This window comes from Adiantum capillus-veneris, chromosome 13, assembly GCF_014529385.1.
Source record: "Adiantum capillus-veneris isolate H3 chromosome 13, ASM1452938v2, whole genome shotgun sequence".
NCBI classification, from domain to species: domain Eukaryota; kingdom Viridiplantae; phylum Streptophyta; class Polypodiopsida; order Polypodiales; family Pteridaceae; genus Adiantum; species Adiantum capillus-veneris.
The window spans coordinates 38,430,005-38,452,103 of record NC_140943.1 but is presented as its reverse complement, the minus strand read 5'-3'; the positions used below and the strand labels follow the sequence as shown (position 1 = coordinate 38,452,103).

Below are 22,099 nucleotides of genomic sequence, written 5' to 3'. Positions count from 1 at the left end.
ACTATCTGGGTCTGGATCATGCTCACGTAGAGGAATAGCCAAAGCTCGTGCGCGTGACCTCGTCACACGCCGATCAACACTCTCCAACTCCCTGTGAAGCAGTCGAATAATCTCCTCTTGCTCATTTCTGATTTGCGCCTCCACCTCCTCTATAGCAGCAGGATCTGCCACCATCTTCACCTTGGTTGGGTCCGCCTGTTGAGAAATGAAAACAAAGGAAATATTATTTAGTATGTACTAAGTACTCAATGGCCGAGTGTATCATGATTCATGACTCAATCATTCATGTGAAAATTAATAGTAGACCTGCTTGGGTGTTCCCAAAGCGTGGTAGGCTCGCACAAGCCTCATATTTGCTCGGCAATAGACTAACTTCTCTAGTTGAGAAGTGCTGAGACGATTGTGGATCTTCGTATGTATCAAGGAATAAGCGCTCCAGTTGCGCTCGCATGCACCAGCCGAGCAATCCTACAACAATGAGCATTGAGATTTAATATATGGCAATAGTAAGTACTAAGTACATTGTGCAAAAACTGTAAGTCTCAAGATTCTCAATTACCTGTAAAAGTACTCGTAAAGCCAGATGTGTAAGCGTTGGAAGACCTTGTCTCCCATAATTCTGCCACCATGTAAGAGGGAACTTGGTAGCCTCTGGCCTCAACACCACAGCTCTAGCAAAGGATGGTCCTAGATTGTTCATGAAGCTGATCATCTCTGCATCAATCTCCAACTAATCGTCCATGTGGTACATCATATTGATGTAATCATCCTTGAGCTTTAAGAGAGTCCTCTCATGGAAAAGCTCTGGCGTCTTGTAGAAAGGATGAAGCAATGCAGCCATCCCGTGAATGGGACGACTCATGAAAGTCCATCTCCTTTCTACAATGGCCATGATGTCATCTCGGCTGAAATTTTCAGCAATAAAACAAAGTTGAATTGGCAAATTCAAATGACAACAAGTCTACTAGAAGATTTCAAAAGACAAGTACTTACCAGGTCTGTGTCAGAGACACGCACTCTGTAAGGTGTCTCTTCATCTCCATGAAGAGATGATAGACTAGGCCCAATGTAGAGCCCTCCATGTCTGTGACTCGAAGAAGCACATACACTGGCTGCAATGCCACTGTCAAACTCTGAACCTGTGTCCAAAAGGACTCATCGAGCACCCGTCGCTGTATGTATTTAGTGGGCTCTGTCTGCGAGTGATGCATCAATCTCCACTTCGGGTCCACGACTGTCTGGAGAAGTGGATCCCTCAATTTGAAGAGTCTCTGTAGCACTAAATACATATAAGCAAATCTGGTCTTTGAGGGTCGCACGATATCAAGTGTACTGTGGCTCCTGAAGATAGCTAAAGCTTGATGTTTCTTGCGGAAAAAGGTGGTCATCTTAGTGGCATCTGTAACAATAGGCAATACCCAAGGCAACTTGCCTATATCCTCCATAAGTAAGTCAAGACAATGCGCAGCACATGGAGTCCAAGAAATCCGAGGGTAAGCTGCCTCGACCATTTCACCCATAAGTTTACAATTTGAGGCATTATCAGTCACAACCTGTACCACATTATCCTTCCCAACCTCATCTATAGCTTTCTTGATGTGCCCAAAGATAAACTCACCACTGATGTGCTCTCCGGCCTTGCCTGCATCCACAGCGCGCAAGAAGTATGTGCCAAGACAAGACGACACAAGAATATTAATGATGTGCCGCCTACGAACATCACTCCAGCCATCTGATATGATGGTGCACCCAAACTGTTGCCAACCGGCCTTGACCGGGACCAAAGCCTTATCTATCAAAGCCTTCTGCTCATCAAGCATTGTAGTGCGCATCTTCTTATACTCCACCCCTGACCATGAATCTGTGTGACCAACATCAACTATAGCCCGGACCATCCTCTTCCATTGCTCAGTCCTCAAAACATTGAAGGAGATGTTGCACTCAATGAGAGTACGCGCAATCTCCATCTCAGCCACCTTTTGACGCTCCTTCACCCAAGAGAGAGAGTTCACACACGAAGGCAAGGTGCTTTGCCTACGTGCATCCATATCACCTCGATCTTCCTCCTCCTGCACAACTCGAGCCCTCTTTCTACTAGAACCAGCAGTGGGATGATCCTCTTGAACCTCGGAAGATGAACCACCAAAATCCCCAATAAGAGCATCATGAAGAGCATCCTGTGTGTGCTGGCTACCTGTATTTTTTTTTGGTGTTGGTACTTCGGGAAAATTCTCCGCAATCAACTTGTCCCTAATATCTTGTGGAACCTTTTTGCACCCTCCACAATTGTTGGTCGTGCCAATGCCCGTCAGATGCTTGACGACACGAGAAATTGTACTCGTGAGCTCAAAATTACAGTACTTGCATTGCCATCGTCGAGTGCCGGAACTCGCTTGGCCTGGAGTGTTGATAATGCGGATGACATTGGTATGCTCCTTCCAGTACGGGTTGCATGGCTTAGGCATGATGAATCTGTCGCAAACAATAAGACACATGCGACACGAGTGAGACAAAGAGACAGAGAGACAGAGAGGGGGAGCCCCGGAGCCTGCAATAGAACTTGGAGAAGAGAGAGAGAGAGAGAGAGAGAGAGAGAGAGAGAGAGAGAGAGAGAGAGAGAGAGAGAGAGAGAGAGAGAGAGAGAGAGAGACTTTACCTGCACAGTGACACTTTGTTTCTCTGCAGAGATAATTGACTGCGTTACTGGTTTTCTGCAACCCAATGCAAGCGCCTAAAAAATAAGGCCAAAAAACTGGTCGCCTGGGCCTAGCGAAACCCTCATGCTGGAAAGGGGGCAGAATTTAAAAAAAAAAAAAACCAGCACTGTACGGATCGATCCGTACGGTACGGATCCGTACAGATCACCCGTACGGTACGGAAAGGATCCGGACGTACGTGTTGATCCTACCTTGAACTGAGTAGCCCAACTAGTGGGGCATTACCATATGTGCCAAAGGGAAGAGAGAGATGCACGAGAGAAAATCATCGCGCTACATAAGACAGAGGAGAAGGCAAGCTTTCCATTAAAGCTGTAGACCTGCACCCACTACTCACACACACACTGTAGGTCACTTATGAGTCAAATCAGCCTCCTCTCTCAAATTGGGCACCCCCTCTTGCTGATGGAAGTGGAAAACTGCACCAGGAGCCGCCATGTGTCCAGTTTGCCCCTTTTGAGTTAATTCTCTAGTTCCCACTGAGCTATAAAGTTGTAAGTGACTTTCCGAGTGGCCCAGATTTCATTTGGCGCACACAAGCTTCCATACTCATCAGAATTCAGTGCTAACTGGCCCGACCAATCCGAGACCAATTGACCCAGACTCCCGCTGTGAGAAACCTATTCGGCCGCAGCCGTTTCACACTGGCCATGCAATGTCCACTTGCACCTTTTCAAGGGTTCTGAGGAAAACAAGTAAAAATAAAAATAAATAAAAATATCTAGTACTTATTTACGGAAGGCAACAGGAAAAATACACCTCTTGGTGACACACCCCACCCTTGAAATACTGCAAGCGACCTCGCTTGCATGCCAATAATACATGTAGTATCTCCTGATATCACATATATTCTATGATGGGAATCCAAGATATACATGCTTCCGGAAATGTAGCGTTGGACGATTAAACAATCCCACCAACCTGGCTACGACACATATATCAAGCATAGAAGCCTTCTAGTGTACTCTGAAGCACAAACTTCTGTAGCTAAATTATGTATGGAAAGAGTAGATACAATTGCTTAACTACTCTCTTGAGCATCATGAACCATGCTGTTGCCTTGCTCCAAAAAGGCTACATCAAGTCACTGTGGGTTCCATCTGAAAGGCTTCAAGATACAATTGCAATAGCTGAGGTGAATCAAGCAATTCAGACTCTTCCATCCATTTGGCATCCAATGATGGATAGTTCTTGAACTTCACCAAATAGCGTCTTGCAACCTTTCCTCTAACCTTTCTTTCTTTATGTGCCAATATTTGTTCAGGAACAAGGATTTCATCCAATTCTTCCACTTCGGGTTGTTCCTCATCAAGCATATTCTCTGGCACATCACCAACAAAGGGTCTTAGAAGGCTGACATGAAGGTCTTAGAGTGGCCCAGATTTCATTTGGCGCACACAAGCTTCCATACTCATCAGAATTCAGTGCTAACTGGCCCGACCAGTCCCAGACCGACCGACCCAGACTCCCGCTGTGAGAAACCTATTCGGCCGCAGCCGTTTCACACTGGCCATGCAATGTCCACTTGCACCTTTTCAAGGGTTCCGAGGAAAACAAGTAAAAATATAAATAAATAAAAATATATAGTACTTCTTTACGGAAGGCAATAGGAAAAATACACCTCCTGGTGACAGCGTGCAAACTCTTCTTGAGAAGCACAATGTGGAAACATCTTTGTGTGCTTGAGTTGGGGTAGCCTTATGGCTCGTAGAAAAAAATTCTCACTAGGGCTTCACTCCTCAAAGAATCTCTAGCTGCTCAACCTTTGATGGATCCTTCCTGGTGCACCGAGCATGTCCATCTATCTCCTCTTGGAGGGAGACTTCCACCTTGTGATAAGTTAGAGCCTTCCCTTAAAGAGTCATTTGAAAACCCTCATATTGAGCGTAGAATTCATATACTCGTTCATACCGCAATACTTGTTTAAAGCTAGCTAAATGGTCATATGGGTTATGTCAAGTATATGCTTTAGCCCTTACTATATTTGTATTTAGCAATCGATGTAGCAGATTATGAAAAAAAAAAGTTGCCGACTACTAGTCCGGAGAGGGGCCTCTCAAAAAAGCACCCGGTTTCCAACAAAAGTCTTCCAAATTCCAGTTGAGACTTTATTTCGACACCAATCCTCATGGTGTGCAAGAGAAGAAGAAAGCTAGGAATGCAACCATTGCAGATGTAGTGAAGAAGGGTGCTTGCTTTATATGCACCCAAACAGGCAGTCAAATCAAAGACTGCCCCACCAAAAAGACAAAGAAACCGCAAGGCTATCCTTTGGTACACATCCATGAGATCTTGGATAACTTTGATCTTCAAAGCTGAAAGCCATCATTTAGCGTACAACTCATGTACTAATTGTATTTCTAGAACCAAAGTGTTTGATAAGCATGATCTTCAAAAGATCAATGGTCACGATGGATGAAAAATTGTAGAGAAACTACACATGTGGATGCGGGACAGTGACCATAAATATCGCGTGAAAATGTCTTGTGGTGAAGATACCGATGTATGGAATCGGATGGTTCGTGATGTTACAGACTTGGACACCCCAAGTCGGAAATCTGGCACGACAGACGAGAAAATCACTTAAAATACTTCACAACTTTATCGCACTTTAAAATTAGAGTCACACGGCTTGGCGTAGTTCCGTGTCCAGAGGTATTGGTCCCAAAATGTGGCGGCCCTTTCGTTATTTATTTTTATAGTAATGCTTGAGAAAAGTTACAACTTTTGCGGGACCACTGCTCTCAGACTCTGCATCGAGATGTTGTGTAGAGTGAGGCTCCAAGGGATTTTATTCTTACAAGGGATGCCCCAAAAGCATTTAATTCAAAAGCAGTCACTTCCAAAAGCATATGGTCCCAAAATTGCCCCCCAAATGCACCCAACGCAAATTGCGAAAATCCGTACAGCTTGCCACATGGCACAATCAATGCATTTCACGGAATTTCCGTATGGTTGTCCACGTAAGCATGTCAGCGGATTTTCCGGGCCTCTTCGTACTGCCACGTCATCAATAGTCCGTACATCAGTTTTTGACATCAACATTCACTTCCGCAGCACCTTACATTGGTATCAGAGCTTTGGCAGTGTTCTGTATCACTCAAGGAAAGAACCACAAGAATTTTTTTTGCTTGTTGCGGTCGCATGTAACCTTAGACCTCTTGGGCGTGTCGATTCCTAGTCGTGTTTTGGAAGAGTGACAAGAAACCCAAGAAAGAAGGGCTTGTCCAACCTCCCCTTGTTTCTCTTCTCACTCATTGAGAGCGGACCGTGCATTTAGCGGCCGGCCAATCGACGTGAGGTGGGAAAAAGCAACCTTGGTGTGAGCGCAAGGCCGCCAAGGGGTGCGCCCGTGGAAAAGAGAAGAGCTCGGGTGAAGAGAAGATGCTTTTCTAACACAGATTGCAAGCTAAAGAAGAACCTCAAGAACCTCAAGACCCTCAAGAATTCAAGAACCCAAGAACCCAAGACCCACAAGAACCCAAGTCCCTCGTGAACTTAAGAACCCAAGACTTCAGTGTATGGTAATCACCCGAAGCGGAATGGATACTTCGCATGGAGGCGATGAGCATGGAGATGGCGAAGAAGAATTTTCCCCGCGAGGAGGTTTTTCCGACCCTCCCCTTCCCCATCTACGACAAGGATTGCACTAACTCCTATGGAGGCTTGACAAGATGATGATGGACAGGAAGTTAGAACGCGAAGCAAGAAAGGCAGAATTGGCTCGTGAACTTGAAGAAAGAAAAGCAGAACTGGATCGCGAGCACAAAGAAAGAATGGCAGCCATAGAGCGTGTGCACTAGCAAGCGCGCTTGGCGGCGGAACAGAGAGCCCAACACATGCAAGAGTTGTTCCGACTCTTTTCTAGTTTGCAAGCGCAGATTGACAAGAATCAAGAGAAGGAGACTCTCTCAGTTTCTTCTTTTCCAAAGCACGATAGACATGATTTGCATGATAATGATAAGCATGATGACTGTATGATCAAGATGTGATTATTCATGAGCATGATGATTTGCCGGATAATGATGTGATTCTTAACCTCATTGCAGATTCGATCAATCACGAAGAACCGATCTTGGCTCTCGAGTCGAGGTTCCAAGAACCCCCACAGGAAGTATTCTGTGTTCGAATGATTAGTCAGCACACATTGTTCGAGTGTTTCATTCGTGATGCTTTTCTGTATTTTAGTCACCGTCCTTATGTGATCCCTTTTCATAGGCATGCCATATTGCACGATGAACATGATTCACTCATGAATGAGCACGGATGTATGCAGATTACTCAGGAAAAGCTGAAATGTTTGCATTCAAGAAATTCACATTCCATGTCTCTTCCTTGGCACGACACTATATCCGAAAGAGCACCAGAAGGATTGAGCATCAAGCATAGGCTTTTCCATTGTGATGCCACAATTGATTGATTTAGATCAGAAAGTCAAGATTCGACCCCATTGTTTGCGTGTGTTTGATGAACGATTTGGCACTCCGTCTCTATGTTCATCTACATTGCATGCACATTCTTTAAAGAAGATCAGTCACTTTACATGGAATGGGTATGTTCATGTTTTTGTGTTGGAAGTGGTTTCAGGAATTTTCATCCTCAGAGATTCTTGAAGAAGGCAGACGCATGACTATAGACGAAGTTGAAGCATTGAAGGAGCCACATACGACTTTGTGTCGCTTTCGACGTGGCCCAAAGAAGCAAGCGTAGCAGATCTTTATCAAGTTCAAGAATTTTTCACGAACCACGCATCAGAGTGGGCCGGCAAAGAGTCCTTTCCAGGATTCCAGACACTGTTGGTGATTTCCCTCGACGCCATACAGTTCGGTGCCAGTACCTCACTTTGAAAAGGAGGGGATGTCACGTGCACATCTAACCTTGTGTGTACATGGACAAGCTACTTCATGACATGGGTTCAGTTCAGTTCAGTCAGCCTAGATTAGGAAGTGTTCTGGCACTTTTGTGGGTGTGTTCGTAGACCGTGCATGTCCAAACACTTAAGAGTAGATGCATGTCCTCTGGTTGCACACAACATGATTATTAAATTTCTATCAGAACTTATTTTTCCTATTTTAGCCAATTTTCACTTATTATTTTTAAGTGACTTATGTTGGGAACTAGGTAGGGCAATTTTGATAAGCAAGTACATAAGAAACCTAGCGCTAGCACTTTTTGGCAGAAGAGGCAACAGGAACCAAGTGTCCAACAGGCACCTTCTCAGCAAGACCCCTCCCCAGGCAATCAACCTTGCGTTTTCAGCCACAGACCAAAGATCAGCCAACGTTTTCCAACCGTTTTGCAACTTGCAGATCTACCTGGCGTTAGCAGACCACAGCAGGACACCTAACGTTTTGCATTTGGACAACATTCAGCCCTAGCGTTTTTGGATCAGCAAATACCCAGCGTTTTGCAGATTCTTCGCGACAAGACCATCATTAGCTCCAGCGTTTTCAGTTTTCAGCATCAAGACACCGCATTAGAAGTCCCAAACCTCGTAGATCTCACCTTCCCGCAGCAGATCCTCGCCACACGGTCAGATCAACGAGTGTTTGCAGATTCAGCCCGGAAAACGCAGATTTCAGCATCTGCGTTTTCAGCGCGTCGTCGTCGTCGTCGTCATCGACACAGTCAGAATTCGGCAGATAGAGATTTGCAGATTTCACCCCGTCTCGTCGTCGTCCTCAATCATCGACATCGTTGGCAAGTCCAAAGCATTGTAGAGATTTGTGCAATCAATAGTAGACCGCTTTCTCCATAGAGAGCGGGGCCTTCGGAGGAGGGTTTGACAACATTCTGGTGTCGTATTCTTCTCTCTCTATCTCTCAATCTCAGCACCTTCATTCACAGTGTTTATCCACTTTGTTTGTGTCCATTGCACTCTCTCACTAAAGGAACGGAAGGCTCTCCCTTCCGTAAGTAAAAGGAACCCTTGAGCACAGTTTGGAGCACTCATCTTGAGCAAAGTTCAACATTCACTTCCGCTGCACCTTACATAGCGCTAGGCACCTAGGCAATCAAAGAACTTTAGCATTGGTCAAACAATATTCCTATTGGTCAAGGATGCACTCTTACATAGTTAGCTATGTGAAGAAGTGCACTCAGTGTCAGATCAGTACGGCAGAGCGCCTTAAGAAAGCCGACCTTCTACAACCATTAGAAATCTCTGATGCCAAGTGGCATGGTATTTCTATGGATTTTATAGTTGGTTTGCCAAATACTAGTTGTGGCAATGATGTCATTGGGTCTTTGTTGATATATTCACAAAAATGGCAAAGTGTATACTAACAAAATCGACAGTAAAAAGTTATGAGGTGGTAGTTATATTCCCTTTATTAGCTATATGGCTTGCCTGTGGAAATTTTCAGTGATTAGGACACCAAGTTCACTGTATGATTTTGGCGGGATAGATTTGTTCACCTTTAGGCAAAGTTGAGTATGTCATCCTTTGATCATCACGAGTCTGACGAACACACCGAAAGGACTAATTTGACCTTGGAAGACATGTTGAGGGCTTATGCCTTTAATAGGCAAGAAGGTATCTTCGGCAATTAGAGTTTGCCTATAATACTAGCAAGCATTCTACTACTCGATTTGGTCATTCCTGTTGAAGTATGGATTTGAGTCTAAATCCCCTATTGCTATTTCCTTAGCGAAAGTCAGATCTCCAAGCTCGTGATTTCTTGTATAATATGCAAGAAATGCTTGAATTGGCTAAAGATAGTATAAGAACATCTCGTGACCGAGTCTCTACTTATGCTACTCAAAAGAGGTCTCCAAGGATTGTAGATGTGGAACAATGGGTCTATCTGAAGATACCGAAAGATTCCAAGACCATGCGAATTAGAAAGCATGATAAGCTTTCAACTAGATTTTGTGGTCCATTCTCGATCACAAAGAAAATAGACCCTACTGTCTATAAATTGGCTTTGCCTTGCATCTATTATTTCACGTCAGCCACCGATAGAGTAAAACCAGTCAAAGCCGACACTGTTGAGCCTATCAAGAAAATGTTTGGGAAGATATCCAAATTGAGCAGAACTAGAGGCTATTTTAGATCATTGTACCCGTCATTTGTGCCGATGTGCGTATGATGAGTATTCAATTGAATGGAAGGGTCAGTCTGAAAGGTTTGCTACTTGGGAATTAGTAAAAGCATTGAAAGCTGAGTATGCCTACTCCATTGATGAGGACATTAATGTATGGGGGGCAGTATGTTATGTTCCCATCACAAGGGAGAGGGCCTAGTCTATGACACCATCTGGATGAGTGTCTAGTGTCCAAACAGATATAATGTGAACCCGGCCAGTGTGGCCGGTCATTTATAAAAGGAGGCCAAGGCTTCATTTGTAGATGATGACCTCCAACATGTGCTCTCTCAGTATGATGTGTTTCTTTCCCAACCAAAATCCATATGCCCATGCCTTCTAGTAGTTCGTGAGGATGAGTGAGTTGGTGCGTATCTACAAGTGACTGATCGTGTTGCAATATCCTTACTTTCCTTTTGAATATCCGCAAGCGGTTGCTTTGGATCAGGGTCAGATGGCTGCACCATATTCCTGAAGACTCCCCCGATCGAAACAGACGGCTGAGAAGGTTGCTGGTTGGAAGCTCTCGTACTTTCTGGTGCCGGAGGAGGAGGTACCGCTTGGGGCATTAGAGGGGGTAACATGTAGCTCAAAAATTGTTGAAAACTTTGCAGCATCAGAAGATTCTGCTGAGGATGCCGCGAAAGAATGTCGTGAAGCTCGTTGAGCAGAAACTGCAAATATTCTGCTGAATCCCTGAATTCCAAGTCTTGGGTTCTTTATGCCTTATGCCCTGTAAGACACAATGATGAAGACGGGAGCGCGCCCGATGCGCGATGAAGTAAGGGTGGGAGTGGCTAATAAGTCCGGGGTCGAAGCACGAAGCTAAAGTTTCCAATGAACTTTTAAAAGTGCAATCTTGCTCTGTCTCCTCCTTGGTAGGACCGGTGTGCTTTCAGAAAAGCACACGCCTAATGCTCTGATACCACTGTCACAAGACGGGCACCATGTGCCAATAGAAAAGAATAGACTTTTAGCACTTCAATGACAATTGAACAGAAAGAGAGAGACGACACGCGACACGGAGTGGCGGAATTCCACTCCAGAGAGTATTGGGAGAGTATTTCTTTATATTGCATCAACATCGTACAAGCCGGTACTCCAGACTCTGCACCTTCTCCAGGAAGCATGCCAAAGAATGAGCCATTAGCACATATTTAAAGGCCCTTGGCCTATGAAAAGCAGTTTACATGAAAAGCCTTCAAACTCAAAAGCTTCTGGTCCCAAAAGCAATGTCAAAAAGCTGCTAGTGTAATTTACGAAAATCCGTACAGCCTGCCACGTCATCAGCCAACGCAAAACGCGGAAATCCGTACAGCTTGCCACGTCATCAGTCAACATAATTTTCGAAAATCTGCCATGTCATTAGCAACTACGCAATTTCTTGTGTGTGTGTGTGTGAATCCTGCTTTATTTCCTTTATGTCACTTGGGGCCCCATCGGACGGGGTCCCCATAAGTTGGTAGGACTTCTTCTTCTGTTACTTGTTCTTTTTAGGGTTTAGGCCCCTTGGCCGACATCTGCAAGTTGACTCCCTTCTTCAGGGCTTTGGCACGTCAGCAGTTTGTGACTCTCTCAAAAATTGGGGCCCGCTCTTCATGCTAGACTGTCAAATTCATCTGGTGCCGCCATGTGTCCACTTTGCCGCTTTTGAGTTGATTTCCTAGTACCCACCAACTTTTAAGTGTCACGTGGGGCCTAAATGACTTTGAATTGAGCCTAGACACCCTTTTATTGCCCTGATTCAATGCCGACTGGCTCAACCATCTTGTGGCGACCTGCCCTTCATGGCCACACAATGTTCGACCGTTTGTGACTTCAAAAAGAGGGTCCCAAAAATCAAATAAAAATCAATGGAAAGAAACCAACAACTAAGGTTAGTGGTTGCCACAGCCTCTTGACATGCCGTGTTTCCACAGGATGAAAAGTTGAATTCCACCAAAAGTACTAGGACTAGAAGGTGCTTTTGGAGGTAGTATTGGAGACTTATGACCTTCTCTTGATGGTGCACGATGAGATTGAGCGAGCAAAGGCACCTACAAATGAGTCTCTTTCTTACAAGGAGTTGAGAAGCTTGTAGAGCTTCAATGGACTTGGGATCGGTTCAATGCAAGGATCTGGTCTTTTATCTTCCTCGATTGTACGCAATGTGCACTTGGTTATGTTCAGAGTATGACTAATCCTCGAGTTATCTTGAACCACTAGGAGAAAATTTATAATATGATGATGCTTATGAAGAGAACTCACCTGTAGGTTTAATTGCGCAGTATGGACCCTCGGCAGTTGGAGTCCATGAATGATCACATTGAGAAGATGCAAGTGATGCAGCAAGTGATTCTTCAAGCAGGGAAGCTAATCCCTTTGGAGATAGGGCTATAATCTTGATAACTGATTTGACTCCCGATTGCAGTGCTTTTTATTTAGCCTTTATTACTTCGGGGAGTATCGATGATTTGACATGGATGAGCTTGTTCCCATGGTGCTGGACCAGGAGGACTAATTATGGAGGTTGGGATCCAGAGGGGGCTCTAAGGCTCTTGCTGGAGAGTCGTCCAAGAAAGGAAAGTAGAAGCAAAAGGCACATAAGGATAATACTGTTGCCCTTGATCCCCGGAGTCATGATAGAAACTCAGTACGTCGAACTTTGTGTTGATGTATGCTCATGTGTGTGTGCGTGTGGTGTGTTTGGGAGCATATGTTAGTACCTAGTTCTACACCCACTATTGGGCACTGACGACGTTAGTGGGGATGTCGTGGTATTTAGTCAATACTATGCATGATGGAGCTGATGGTTATATTGTCTTGTGGGTGACTACCATGGGTCTATACCTTGCACTTTCCTTTAAGGGTGAATCTAGGCTTATCCTGGATTCATCTAGGTATATAATATTGTTGGTACTGGTGAGAGATCCAATAAGGAGGTGATATGTCACAAGTGTGGGGAACGGGGGCATATTCAGAGGAATTACCTGAAGAAGTCAGATTCAGATTTGGAGTCCAGTGAGGCAGCTTCTATTGCCCCCTGTTGCGTCTTTCACACACTTTGTTGACATACCTTCATCTTCATGAATGACTCACAGACTTGCAGATGGATAGCACTCTTGACAAATTTCTTTCTCTGCACGAGCCTATCTAGTCTTTGGAGGACTGTGTGGTAGACGAGTCAAAGGTTGTACATCTTTGTGATACTCAAGCCCGGGACTTGTATGTTGGCTTTTGGCATTGTGAGGCGGACTTTGGAGTAAGATGGCTAGACTAGTTCCTAGAGGAGGCGTGGCCAATCCCCAACTTTTGCTATAAATGACATTCCTCATGGCATGGTGTACAAGCATAATGCTCTAGCCTGTATGGTTGAATCAGGTTCTATGGACCTAGCGGACATTGATGGTGGTTTCAAGAACCCACTTGTTGCCATTGGTGGATAGGATTGTCTATCTTGGTGCCTTATGGTATTTTGTAGAGAGGAGTGCTTGATGCAGTGGTAACTGGATCTGTAGATTCGGTTGTCACTCTTGGAGGCCCCAAATTCTTGGTCTTGTTGTGTTCCGAGGATTTGAGATGGGGTGTTAAGAGTTTTGGAGGTCGTCTCTTGGGTTTCCTTGTCTAGATCTTGTGAGTGAGGGCTTCTTTGTGGCTATGCCTGGCCTTGTTAGGCTTTTCCAGATTCTAGGCATATGGGGGGGGGGATTTTCCATATTTGGTCCAATCGGCCGCTAGGGCACATTTGGTGACGCCCTATTTTTATTCCTTGTTTCCATATTTCTGAGTTTTGAGGGTCATGGCTTTTGATGGAGTGGGTGAGGTAGATTTTGTGCTCACCTATATAGGGAGGAGGGGGCCGATCCCTTTTGGCATTGTAGCATTTGCAGAGCTTTTACTCTCTTATGATAGCATAGTTTGCTTTGCAAGGCTTGTCCATATTCTCTCTCTCTCTCTCTCTCTCTCTCTCTCTCTCTCTCTCTCTCTCTCTCTCTCTCTCTCATTAGCCTTTGAAACCCATAATCAAAGAAAGTTATGAAATATTACATATCTTGGCTTTCCGATTGGAAGATTACATAATTGGACAGTTGTTCTTGTGTTTACGGAACCATGATTGATTAGACATACTTCTATTTCGAAGTGGGGAAGTATGAATGGCCATTGACATGCTTGAAAAGCATGAAGGACTATATCATCTTACCTTATTGGAAGAGAGGTATAGATGGATACAAGTATATGGAACGGATGGAATCTACCTTAGGCACACACAATAAAACATGCATGATGATTTGCATTGAGTGTTGTTTTGAAAATGCTTGAGCATTAAGTATTCTACTCGAAAAGAGCTTTCATTTGATTCCCATATTGATATTTTTGTCATCAGTTCTCGGCTGATTCTAGAATGTTCTAGAAGCTTCTAGTCAAGGGCTAGAAGAAGTCTAAAAGGAGAATTTCATGCGTAAGGACACTTGTCAAAGACAAAAGGCAATTCACTTTTTCTTTGTTTCAAAAGGCAAGACACTTGTGCCAAGACACTTGAGACATGTAAGGACACTTGTCAAAGACAATTTATCTTTTTAAACAAGTGGCAATACACTTGTGCTAACACTAACATATAACCTCCTTATTCAAGCGGCAAGTTTATCTATAAAAGCAGCCCTTTTCCAAAATTTTAGAGATCACCTCATGGCTGAAATTACTCTCTAATTCAGCCCATGGGCGAATCTAAAGGTCGAGGCTCAAGTATTTTTGGAAATGGGCCGGGTCTAGATGGATGGCACTAACCATCGGCGCTTCATTTTGCTCTCCCAACTGACCAGTTGCAGCCTTTTGCTTCGTTGACTTTCAAGAAGGTTGCCGACTCTCACCGTCAGGTGATCGATTTCAAGCGTTTGGTGGTGGACATGAAACTAGTGGTCAATCATATTGAACTTTGCCTACGACTCTGCTAGCCTTGTTCCCACGCTCATCCGGTTTGAGTTCAAGGCCCTTGTGGGTCTCCATTTATGACCGCCCTCCGAGAACAGCGCCAAAAGTCTCCAAGGCTTCAAGCCCATGTTCCCACCAATAGCCCAAGCATAAGCTCCAATGCGCTTCATGCAAGCTCTAAGGATTGGTCTCACCAAGCATAAGACCCCAGGCTTTGTTCAAAGAAGCAAAGTATATAATTTTTTTTGAAGCCACTACCAAGCTGCGTTCAACGACAACAAATAAAGAAGTAATTTGTGGTGAACTTTTTCAAAGGAACTCCTCTAGTTCACATTACAGTGGTTCAATTGAGACCTCAAATTGTGCATCTTTACATTCCTCTTTGCACACGATTATCCTCACATAAGGTGACATCATTCTGATAACAAATTGTACCAGAGCTGATGAAGCTTGGATCACCTTAGAGAGACATTTTGGAGCTATTGCTAGACATTCTTAGATTGCATAAAAAATGAAACTCTATGGATTGGTCATGGAGCTAGGGAGGATGTGTCCTCTCTCGTCAATAGGCTCAAAAGCATTTGCACATAACTAGCTTATCTCAATAGCCCTGGAGAAAATGAAGACCAAGTTGCTGTGTTATTAAATGTCACGTGCACATGGCTCTATGTGCCACGTGGACATGCTTCATTAGCTTCCAGAGCCAATTTTCCATCTATCCCTAGATAGGAGTGTCTAGAATCCTAGGAGGATTAGTATTGGCAATTGTGTGCGTCTTTCGCAAGACCTGCATGTCCGAACGAGTCCTTTAGATTAGGTTTTCTAGTTTTGGAACCTTCTTGCATAAATGGATTATACAAGCGTTTTGACAGATGTTATTACAGTATGGTGGGCATCTAGCATGACGTGCATGTAGTTTTAGGTTAGAGGAATCCAATGAGCCATTCCTCGCGCCAATCGGAATTCGGGTGGGCAGATGTGCGACAGTTTCACCCAGAAACTGAGCCAAAGTCAAGTTTAAATCATTTTTATGGTTTATTTTTATAACTTTGTCCTCAACTTTGCCCTATCTAAGCCTTAAAAAGTTCTTAACCAGTATCCTAGCCTATAAAGAGAGCAAGGGAGCCATTGATTTCAATCAGAGGAGCTAGCACTAGCAGATTAGATCAACGTTTTTGCATCAGCCTTTACCCAACGTTTTGCTCCACATTTGCAGAAGTCCAGCGTTTTCAGTTTTCAGCTCTCCCCCTCACTGGAGTTCGCGTGGATCCACAAAAAGTTGTCTTCCTTGATGTGGTCCGAGACTTAGGGAGCCCATTGAGCCTCTTGTCGGCCATTCCCTCGCCGCATTGAGTGTTCCCATTGTTGTCCATCAGCGGCTTCATCATCATCTGTGTGCTTTACACGACATATTGGCTGATTTTCTGCAACCAGCTTTCAGCCCTTGTTTCCTCTCACATCGGGAGCGCAACTCAGCCCCAGATCTACCCCTTGGTAGTATGCACGCTTGACCACCTAGACATAAGAAATCCTAGCATGGATATTTGCAGTCATAACTTCTTCGACATGACAGATCGCATCATTGAAGACGTGCATTAGAAACATGAAGATGTTGATGGCGAATATCAGTATTTGTGAGCGGCCTATGACAACAAAGAAGGCGCCATCCAAATTAGCCTATTAGCTTTGAAGTCTTGGCATTGTTTGCACAACTATCTCTCCCATTTGCTTGGAGAAGTCCATCATTCCAGTAGAGGCATTGCATCGTCATCGATCTGTACACATCTATGGCAGCACATCAAGTCCACATCATCTGCATCTTCGTAGCAATCGATGGCCATCAATTAGGAGCCAAAGGGTTCCAATCTGAGGCAACCGCCGTCGGACTTTGCATTCATCGTGAGCCTACATTCGCAGCCACATCCGTTGCAGAGATGAGGATTCATCTAGAGCTTCCATCATACGACAATCTAATCGAAGCCCCAAGAGGAGCCTCTATCTGTGAGGAGTTATTTGGCGATTTCATAAGACATCATACAGATGACTTGCCGTGGTTGGTGGGCATGCCAAAGGACATGCATCTTCATCTCCCATTCGGCGTTGCTCTCGCCAATCTTCGCGCGTAGGGGAAGCATCTTGGCATAGGCTAGCTGGTAACATTCGTGGGTACGAGCGTTTGCATATCCAGCCATTCGCTCTACGAGCATCCATCCCGTTTGCAGTTTGGTTCACACCATCTGAGTTGGGGCCGCAAAGGCTGGCTGATAACCAACAAGGGAATTGTTTATGTAGGAGGCAGTCCTGTGTCTGCGAGTAGATGTATCATCACCATCCCCGTCTTTTGGACATTTTCACATCACCCGAGGAGCCTCTCTCTCAAAAGTAGCTGTGGAGGACATTATCTAGAAGGCCATTCATTCGAGACCATCTTATGGCATGCATGGAGTTCGGTACCTGTACCTCACCTTAAGCAAGAGGGGATGTCACCTGTAGCGGAAGTGAATGTTGAACTTCGCTCAAGATGAGTGCTCCAAACTGTGCTCAAGGGTTCCTTTTACTTACGGAAGGGAGAGCCTTCCGTTCCTGTAGTGAGAGAGTGCAATGGACACAAACAAAGTGATGAACACTGTGAATGAAGGTGCTGAGACTGAGAGATAGAGAGAGAAGAATACGACACCAGAATGTTGTCAAACCCTCCTCCGAAGGCCCCATTCTCTATGGCGAGAGCGGTCTACTATTGATTGCACAAATCTCTACAATGCTTTGGACTCGCCGACGATGTCGACAACGAGACGGGCTGAAATCTGAAAATGCTAATGGCTAAAATCTGCAAATCTTTATCTGCTGAATTCTGGCTCTATGTCGATGACGATGTCGATGGCGACGATGCGACGACGACGCATTGAAAACGCAAATGCTGAAATCTGCGTTTTCCGGGCTGAATCTGCAAACTACGCTGGATCTGACTGTGCGTGCGGGAAGGTGAGATCTGCGAGGTTCGGGACTTGTTCTGCTGTGTCTAAATGTTGAAAACTGAAAACGCTGATGCTAATATTGGTTCCGTCGCGCTAAATCTGCAAAACACTAGTCTTCCTTGCTGATCCAAAAACGCTAGGGCTGGTTGAATCTTGCTGCAAAAATGCTAGTGTTTCTGCTGGTCCTGCTGTTGCCGGGCTGTCCTTCAAATGCAAAACGCTAGGGCTGATTTGCACTGCTGAAAAATGCTGGCTGTTCTTGGCTAAAAACACTAAGTCTCCTGCCGAGGTGGTCTTGCTGAGAAGGTGCCTGATGAACACAAGGTTCTTGCTGCCTCTTCTACCAGAAAGTGCTAGCGCTAGGTTTTCTTTTATATATGCTTGTCAAATTTGCCCTACCTAGTTCCCAACAAAAGTCACTTAAAAATAATAAGTGAAAAATGTCAAAAATAGGGAAAATAGGTCTATGCAGTGTAAAAATGCTCCTGATGGAAATCTGATGATCATGCTGTGTGCAACCAGAGGATATGCATCTATTCTAAGTGTCTGGACATGCACGGTTTGCGAACAGATTACAAAAGTGCCAGATCACTTCCTATTCTAGATTGACTGAACTGAACTGAACCCTTGTCATGAAGTAGCTTGTCCACGTGCACATAGGGTTAGATGTGTCACGTGACAGTGCACATGGCTCTATGTGCCACGTGGACATGCTTCATCGACTTCCAGAGCCAATTTTCCTCCTATCCCATGTGATGTATCCTATGTGGAAGGTGAGTTGGAAAGTACAATCAACCCATTGATGTGTAAGGCTTAGCATAAGCCACCAAATGTGCTTGCATGTGTGACATTTACACTACCTTTTCTAGCTCTACAAAAGAGCTCATGCTGTGCATACTTCAATGGATAATAATCCAGCTGCTTTTGCTGCCATATTTTACTCTATGCATTGGGCCTTAACGAAGTAACTCTAATTTAGTATGATTAAGTTATGAATGGATCTGTGGTATATCCACCCTAATCCATATCATTGTTGGAGTTCTTACAAATCTGGAGAATCAAAAGGAGTACCAAGCTAGAACGCGGCGAATCATCCGATGCCAAGTGATGATGACCAAAGTGGAGGCTGCACTTAAAAGTCGCGCATGGAAACTGCAGAAGATGGCCAAAAGACGAAAGAAGTCGCAGAATAGGATGAATGGAAAGTGCCAAAGGTGAGCATATCATAGCCCATCGGCTAATGGTAAAGCATGTAGAGAGAGGCAGAAGAGAAGTACCCTAAAGTAGAACGCTCTAACAAAAGGAGAAAGGCTACCGATGTCGAGAAGTAATTGCAACACTCCAAGGAAATGGCATAGGAGGATGGTAAAAGCAAATGAAGAGGCTAAAGGAAAATCCCCTCAATTGATCTCTTGACCAAGGCATTGGGAGTAGAAGGGGTAGAAGCTTTCCTGTCCCAGGCAAACCATCAACATCTGCATCTTTGCGACGATCATACCGTCTCCACTAGCAACTAGCTTTTGTATGTCTAGGTCTTCCACAATAGGTACATGTAACATTAGGTCGATTTTGCTGGGTAGTGGTACAAGTTTGACCTTGCAGAGTAACTCCACAGTTGCTGCAGGTGATTCAGCCTCTCATGAGGTGGCCTATGTGGTGGCTGCTCTGCATCCTCAACATGCCATCTCATTGCTCGTTTGTGAACAAGAACATATAGACTTTGCATAGTGATGTTTTCATCCCAGGTACGACTAGTTGATATTGTGTTAATTCTCTCTCTCTCTCTCTCTCTCTCTCTCTCTCTCTCTCTCTCTCTCTCTCTCTCTCTATCATGGTGCATATACCCGATCAACTATCTTATTTTGTACTAATCTTTCCTATTTAATGCTTCTTTTAGTGCTAGGCTTCATTATGACCGAGGTTGCCCTGCATCTCTAGAGTTATGATAGAAACTCTGTACGCGGATCTTTGTATTGATGTATTTGTGTGTGGGTGTGTAGGAGCATATATTGATATGGAGTTCTACACCCACTATCGGGCAGTGACGAAGTTAGTGGGGATGTCTTGGTATTTAGTCAATACTATGCTTTGCCTGAGGCACAATTGGTGCATAAGGTTCCAAAAATTATTGTAAGAGATTACAATAATTTCTTTAAAAATTTATCAAGATATCAATCTGGGGCGGTTCTGGGAAGCGCTTGTAGTCGCTTTAATGCTAACCTTAAAGATGCTTTGGGTTGTCATATGTTTATATGGTGTAGGGAAAGAATTTGCAGTGTCCTTTCCCCATAGTGCAAGCAACCCATCGGCAACTGGTAGAGGCTGAGAGCCATGGGGAGCTGCATTGTGAGGAAAGGACACTGCAGATCCTTTCCTGGCCGACAAGTGTCGGGGGGAACGAGGCCCTGCTGTGTCCTCTCACAAGACGAGAGCAGGAGTAGGTGATAGCCTGTCTGCTGAGTTGGCGACCAGAGGATGTTTGCAGCAACTCTGACTTGCACTGACCTGGCCTGCAATCATTGGAGGAGACAGGCGATGATTATGGCTGAGCAGCAGCAATTTTCATTCCGAGCGCTGAGCTGCCATGCAATGGTTGGCAATGATAAGAGCTAGAATTCCGGGTGCTGACTTAAGACACTGCAAATTGGCCTGCAGACTGTCAACTGCACCTCTAATGGTGTCATGCATCCGGAATCTCTGCAGGCTGATTCTGTCCAGTAATGGGGGTTGGATGGATGGCCAGGATGGCCTGCCCCTGCCCCCCGACCTTGACAGTAAGGTATCACATTGCCAAAATTTGATGCTTAATACTCTTCCAGTACAAGGTCTATGAGTATAGAGTCGATGGCACTGTGTGAATCGTTTTGTTTGCCCATCCAAGTAGGAAGTTTAAAGTTTGTGTGATGTTGGATTTTGAACAAGTAGCCACACAGAAGTAATTAGTGTTTTCGATGTTTACAGATACTTGCGTTTATGCCGGCAGCGGGCAATGGAGCTGGATACAAAGGTCGCTCTCTGAAAAGGACACACACAGGCCCATGGTGAAAGGTTTTGCAGCTTCATGATAGCAATTTATACCAGTTCAGTAGGAAAGAATGTCCACCTTTGTGAACTGTGGAAAAGAGGGCATATACCAAAACCGAAGGTTCAAGGTTTGGGTCAAATCATCTTGGAGGCGCTAGACCTCCATCGCCTTAAGATCGCTTCATGTGATCTTTTTGTACCATAAAAACAAACGAGGGCTGGTGAAGGATGTAAAGTTAACCATACAATCTTGTGCAATATTTAGACGAGGTTATGTATCTGCATGATAAGCTGTTGTATGTGAGTTGTTCTCTTCTATACAAAGTTGATTTTTCTAGTCATTATTGACAAATTTTAGGTCCACAAAAGAAGCAGATCAGAAGGATATTGTTCTGAATAGTAAGCTTCTTGTTTCAATTTTAGTTAATGGCACATAATGTTATGTGGAGTTAAGTTTTTTCCATTATTGAAAAGAGATTGAAATAGATAGCAATCTAATTATTGTAAGAGATTAAAATAGATATATGACCACATCCCAATCATGTGATTTGATTCCCTTTCCGAAAAGGTTATAGCCCGCGTACTATAGGTGGGTTGACCAGACGGATTTTTAAGAGGAGAGAGTGAGAGTGGGAATATGGCTAAGGATCCAGGTAAGGAGAATAATCACAAGAGGTGGAGGTTGAGAAAATATACACGCTCACAGTCATGCACTAGTTGTGCTTCATAGTGCACTTCTCTTCCACATTTTCCACCATAATCTTCATATTTTGCACCAAGCATTTCACGTTACTCCTCTCTTCAAGCACTATAGCTATAGATATTCAAAGAAGCTGCAGAGCTCAATTTTTATTAATTTTTTTGGTCTTTTGACATTCTAAGCCTCCTCAAGGCAAGGCGAGTAAGATTTATACAATCCTTGTGATATGTATATAAACTAACTATAGGGAGGCATATAGTTGTACAAAGGACCGCAATAGCGCAAAGGGGCCAATAAGGGGCCGGGTTTCCTGTACTAGATCCATCCACCCCTAATATCGAATAAGATTTTGTGCCAATTGGGGTACGACATTTCCCCAATGCTAGTGTGCTTAGAGGGGTGGTGATTAAATTTTGGCCGTCAGAGCATGGATTTGAGCCTTGCTGTCACGTTTGTCCTGAATACCCCCTTGATCCGTCACGCGATTGGACCCTCTTTTTGTTACACAGATTCGGTAGCAACGATCATTCTCCGCCAATGGTTGACCATCCGCGGCGCTCATTTCATTGCGAATAGCTGCTAAACTCACTGTTCGTTTGCGCCATTTCAAGCTCGAAACAGTGCTCTCTGGAATTGGTCACAGAGCCTAGGTGGTCCGCTAGTGGGGGTTTTACCCTAGGTCAAAAATTG

At 44.4% G+C, this 22,099-nt stretch overlaps 2 protein-coding genes across 3 annotated transcripts in view; one reads left to right on the top strand and one right to left on the bottom strand.

The window, feature by feature from the left end:
* Positions 1–21,061, top strand: part of LOC147443835 (ABSCISIC ACID-INSENSITIVE 5-like protein 5) — a 66,438-nt gene extending 45,377 nt beyond the window's left edge. The window contains exon 4 of one of the 2 annotated variants that reach the window (XM_086526631.1): positions 20,643–21,061. In XM_086526631.1, coding sequence (XP_086382757.1) covers positions 20,643–20,750 — 108 coding nt within the window. In that variant the 3' untranslated portion in view covers positions 20,751–21,061. The remainder of the gene's footprint in view (positions 1–20,642) is intronic. The other variant, XM_086526632.1, reaches the window with a different exon arrangement.
* Positions 970–8,421, bottom strand: LOC147443836 (uncharacterized). The gene has a single exon (XM_086526633.1). It carries the CDS (start codon positions 2,493–2,495, stop codon positions 990–992), a length of 1,506 nt encoding a protein of 501 aa, XP_086382759.1. The 5' UTR covers positions 2,496–8,421; the 3' UTR covers positions 970–989.
* Positions 21,062–22,099: the final 1,038 nt, after the last annotated feature.

What these genes read in the sequence shown, in the direction of transcription:
- LOC147443836 (XM_086526633.1), bottom strand. Translation starts at nt 2,495, where the DNA reads ATGTGTCTTATTGTTTGCGACAGATTCATCATGCCTAAGCCATGCAAC.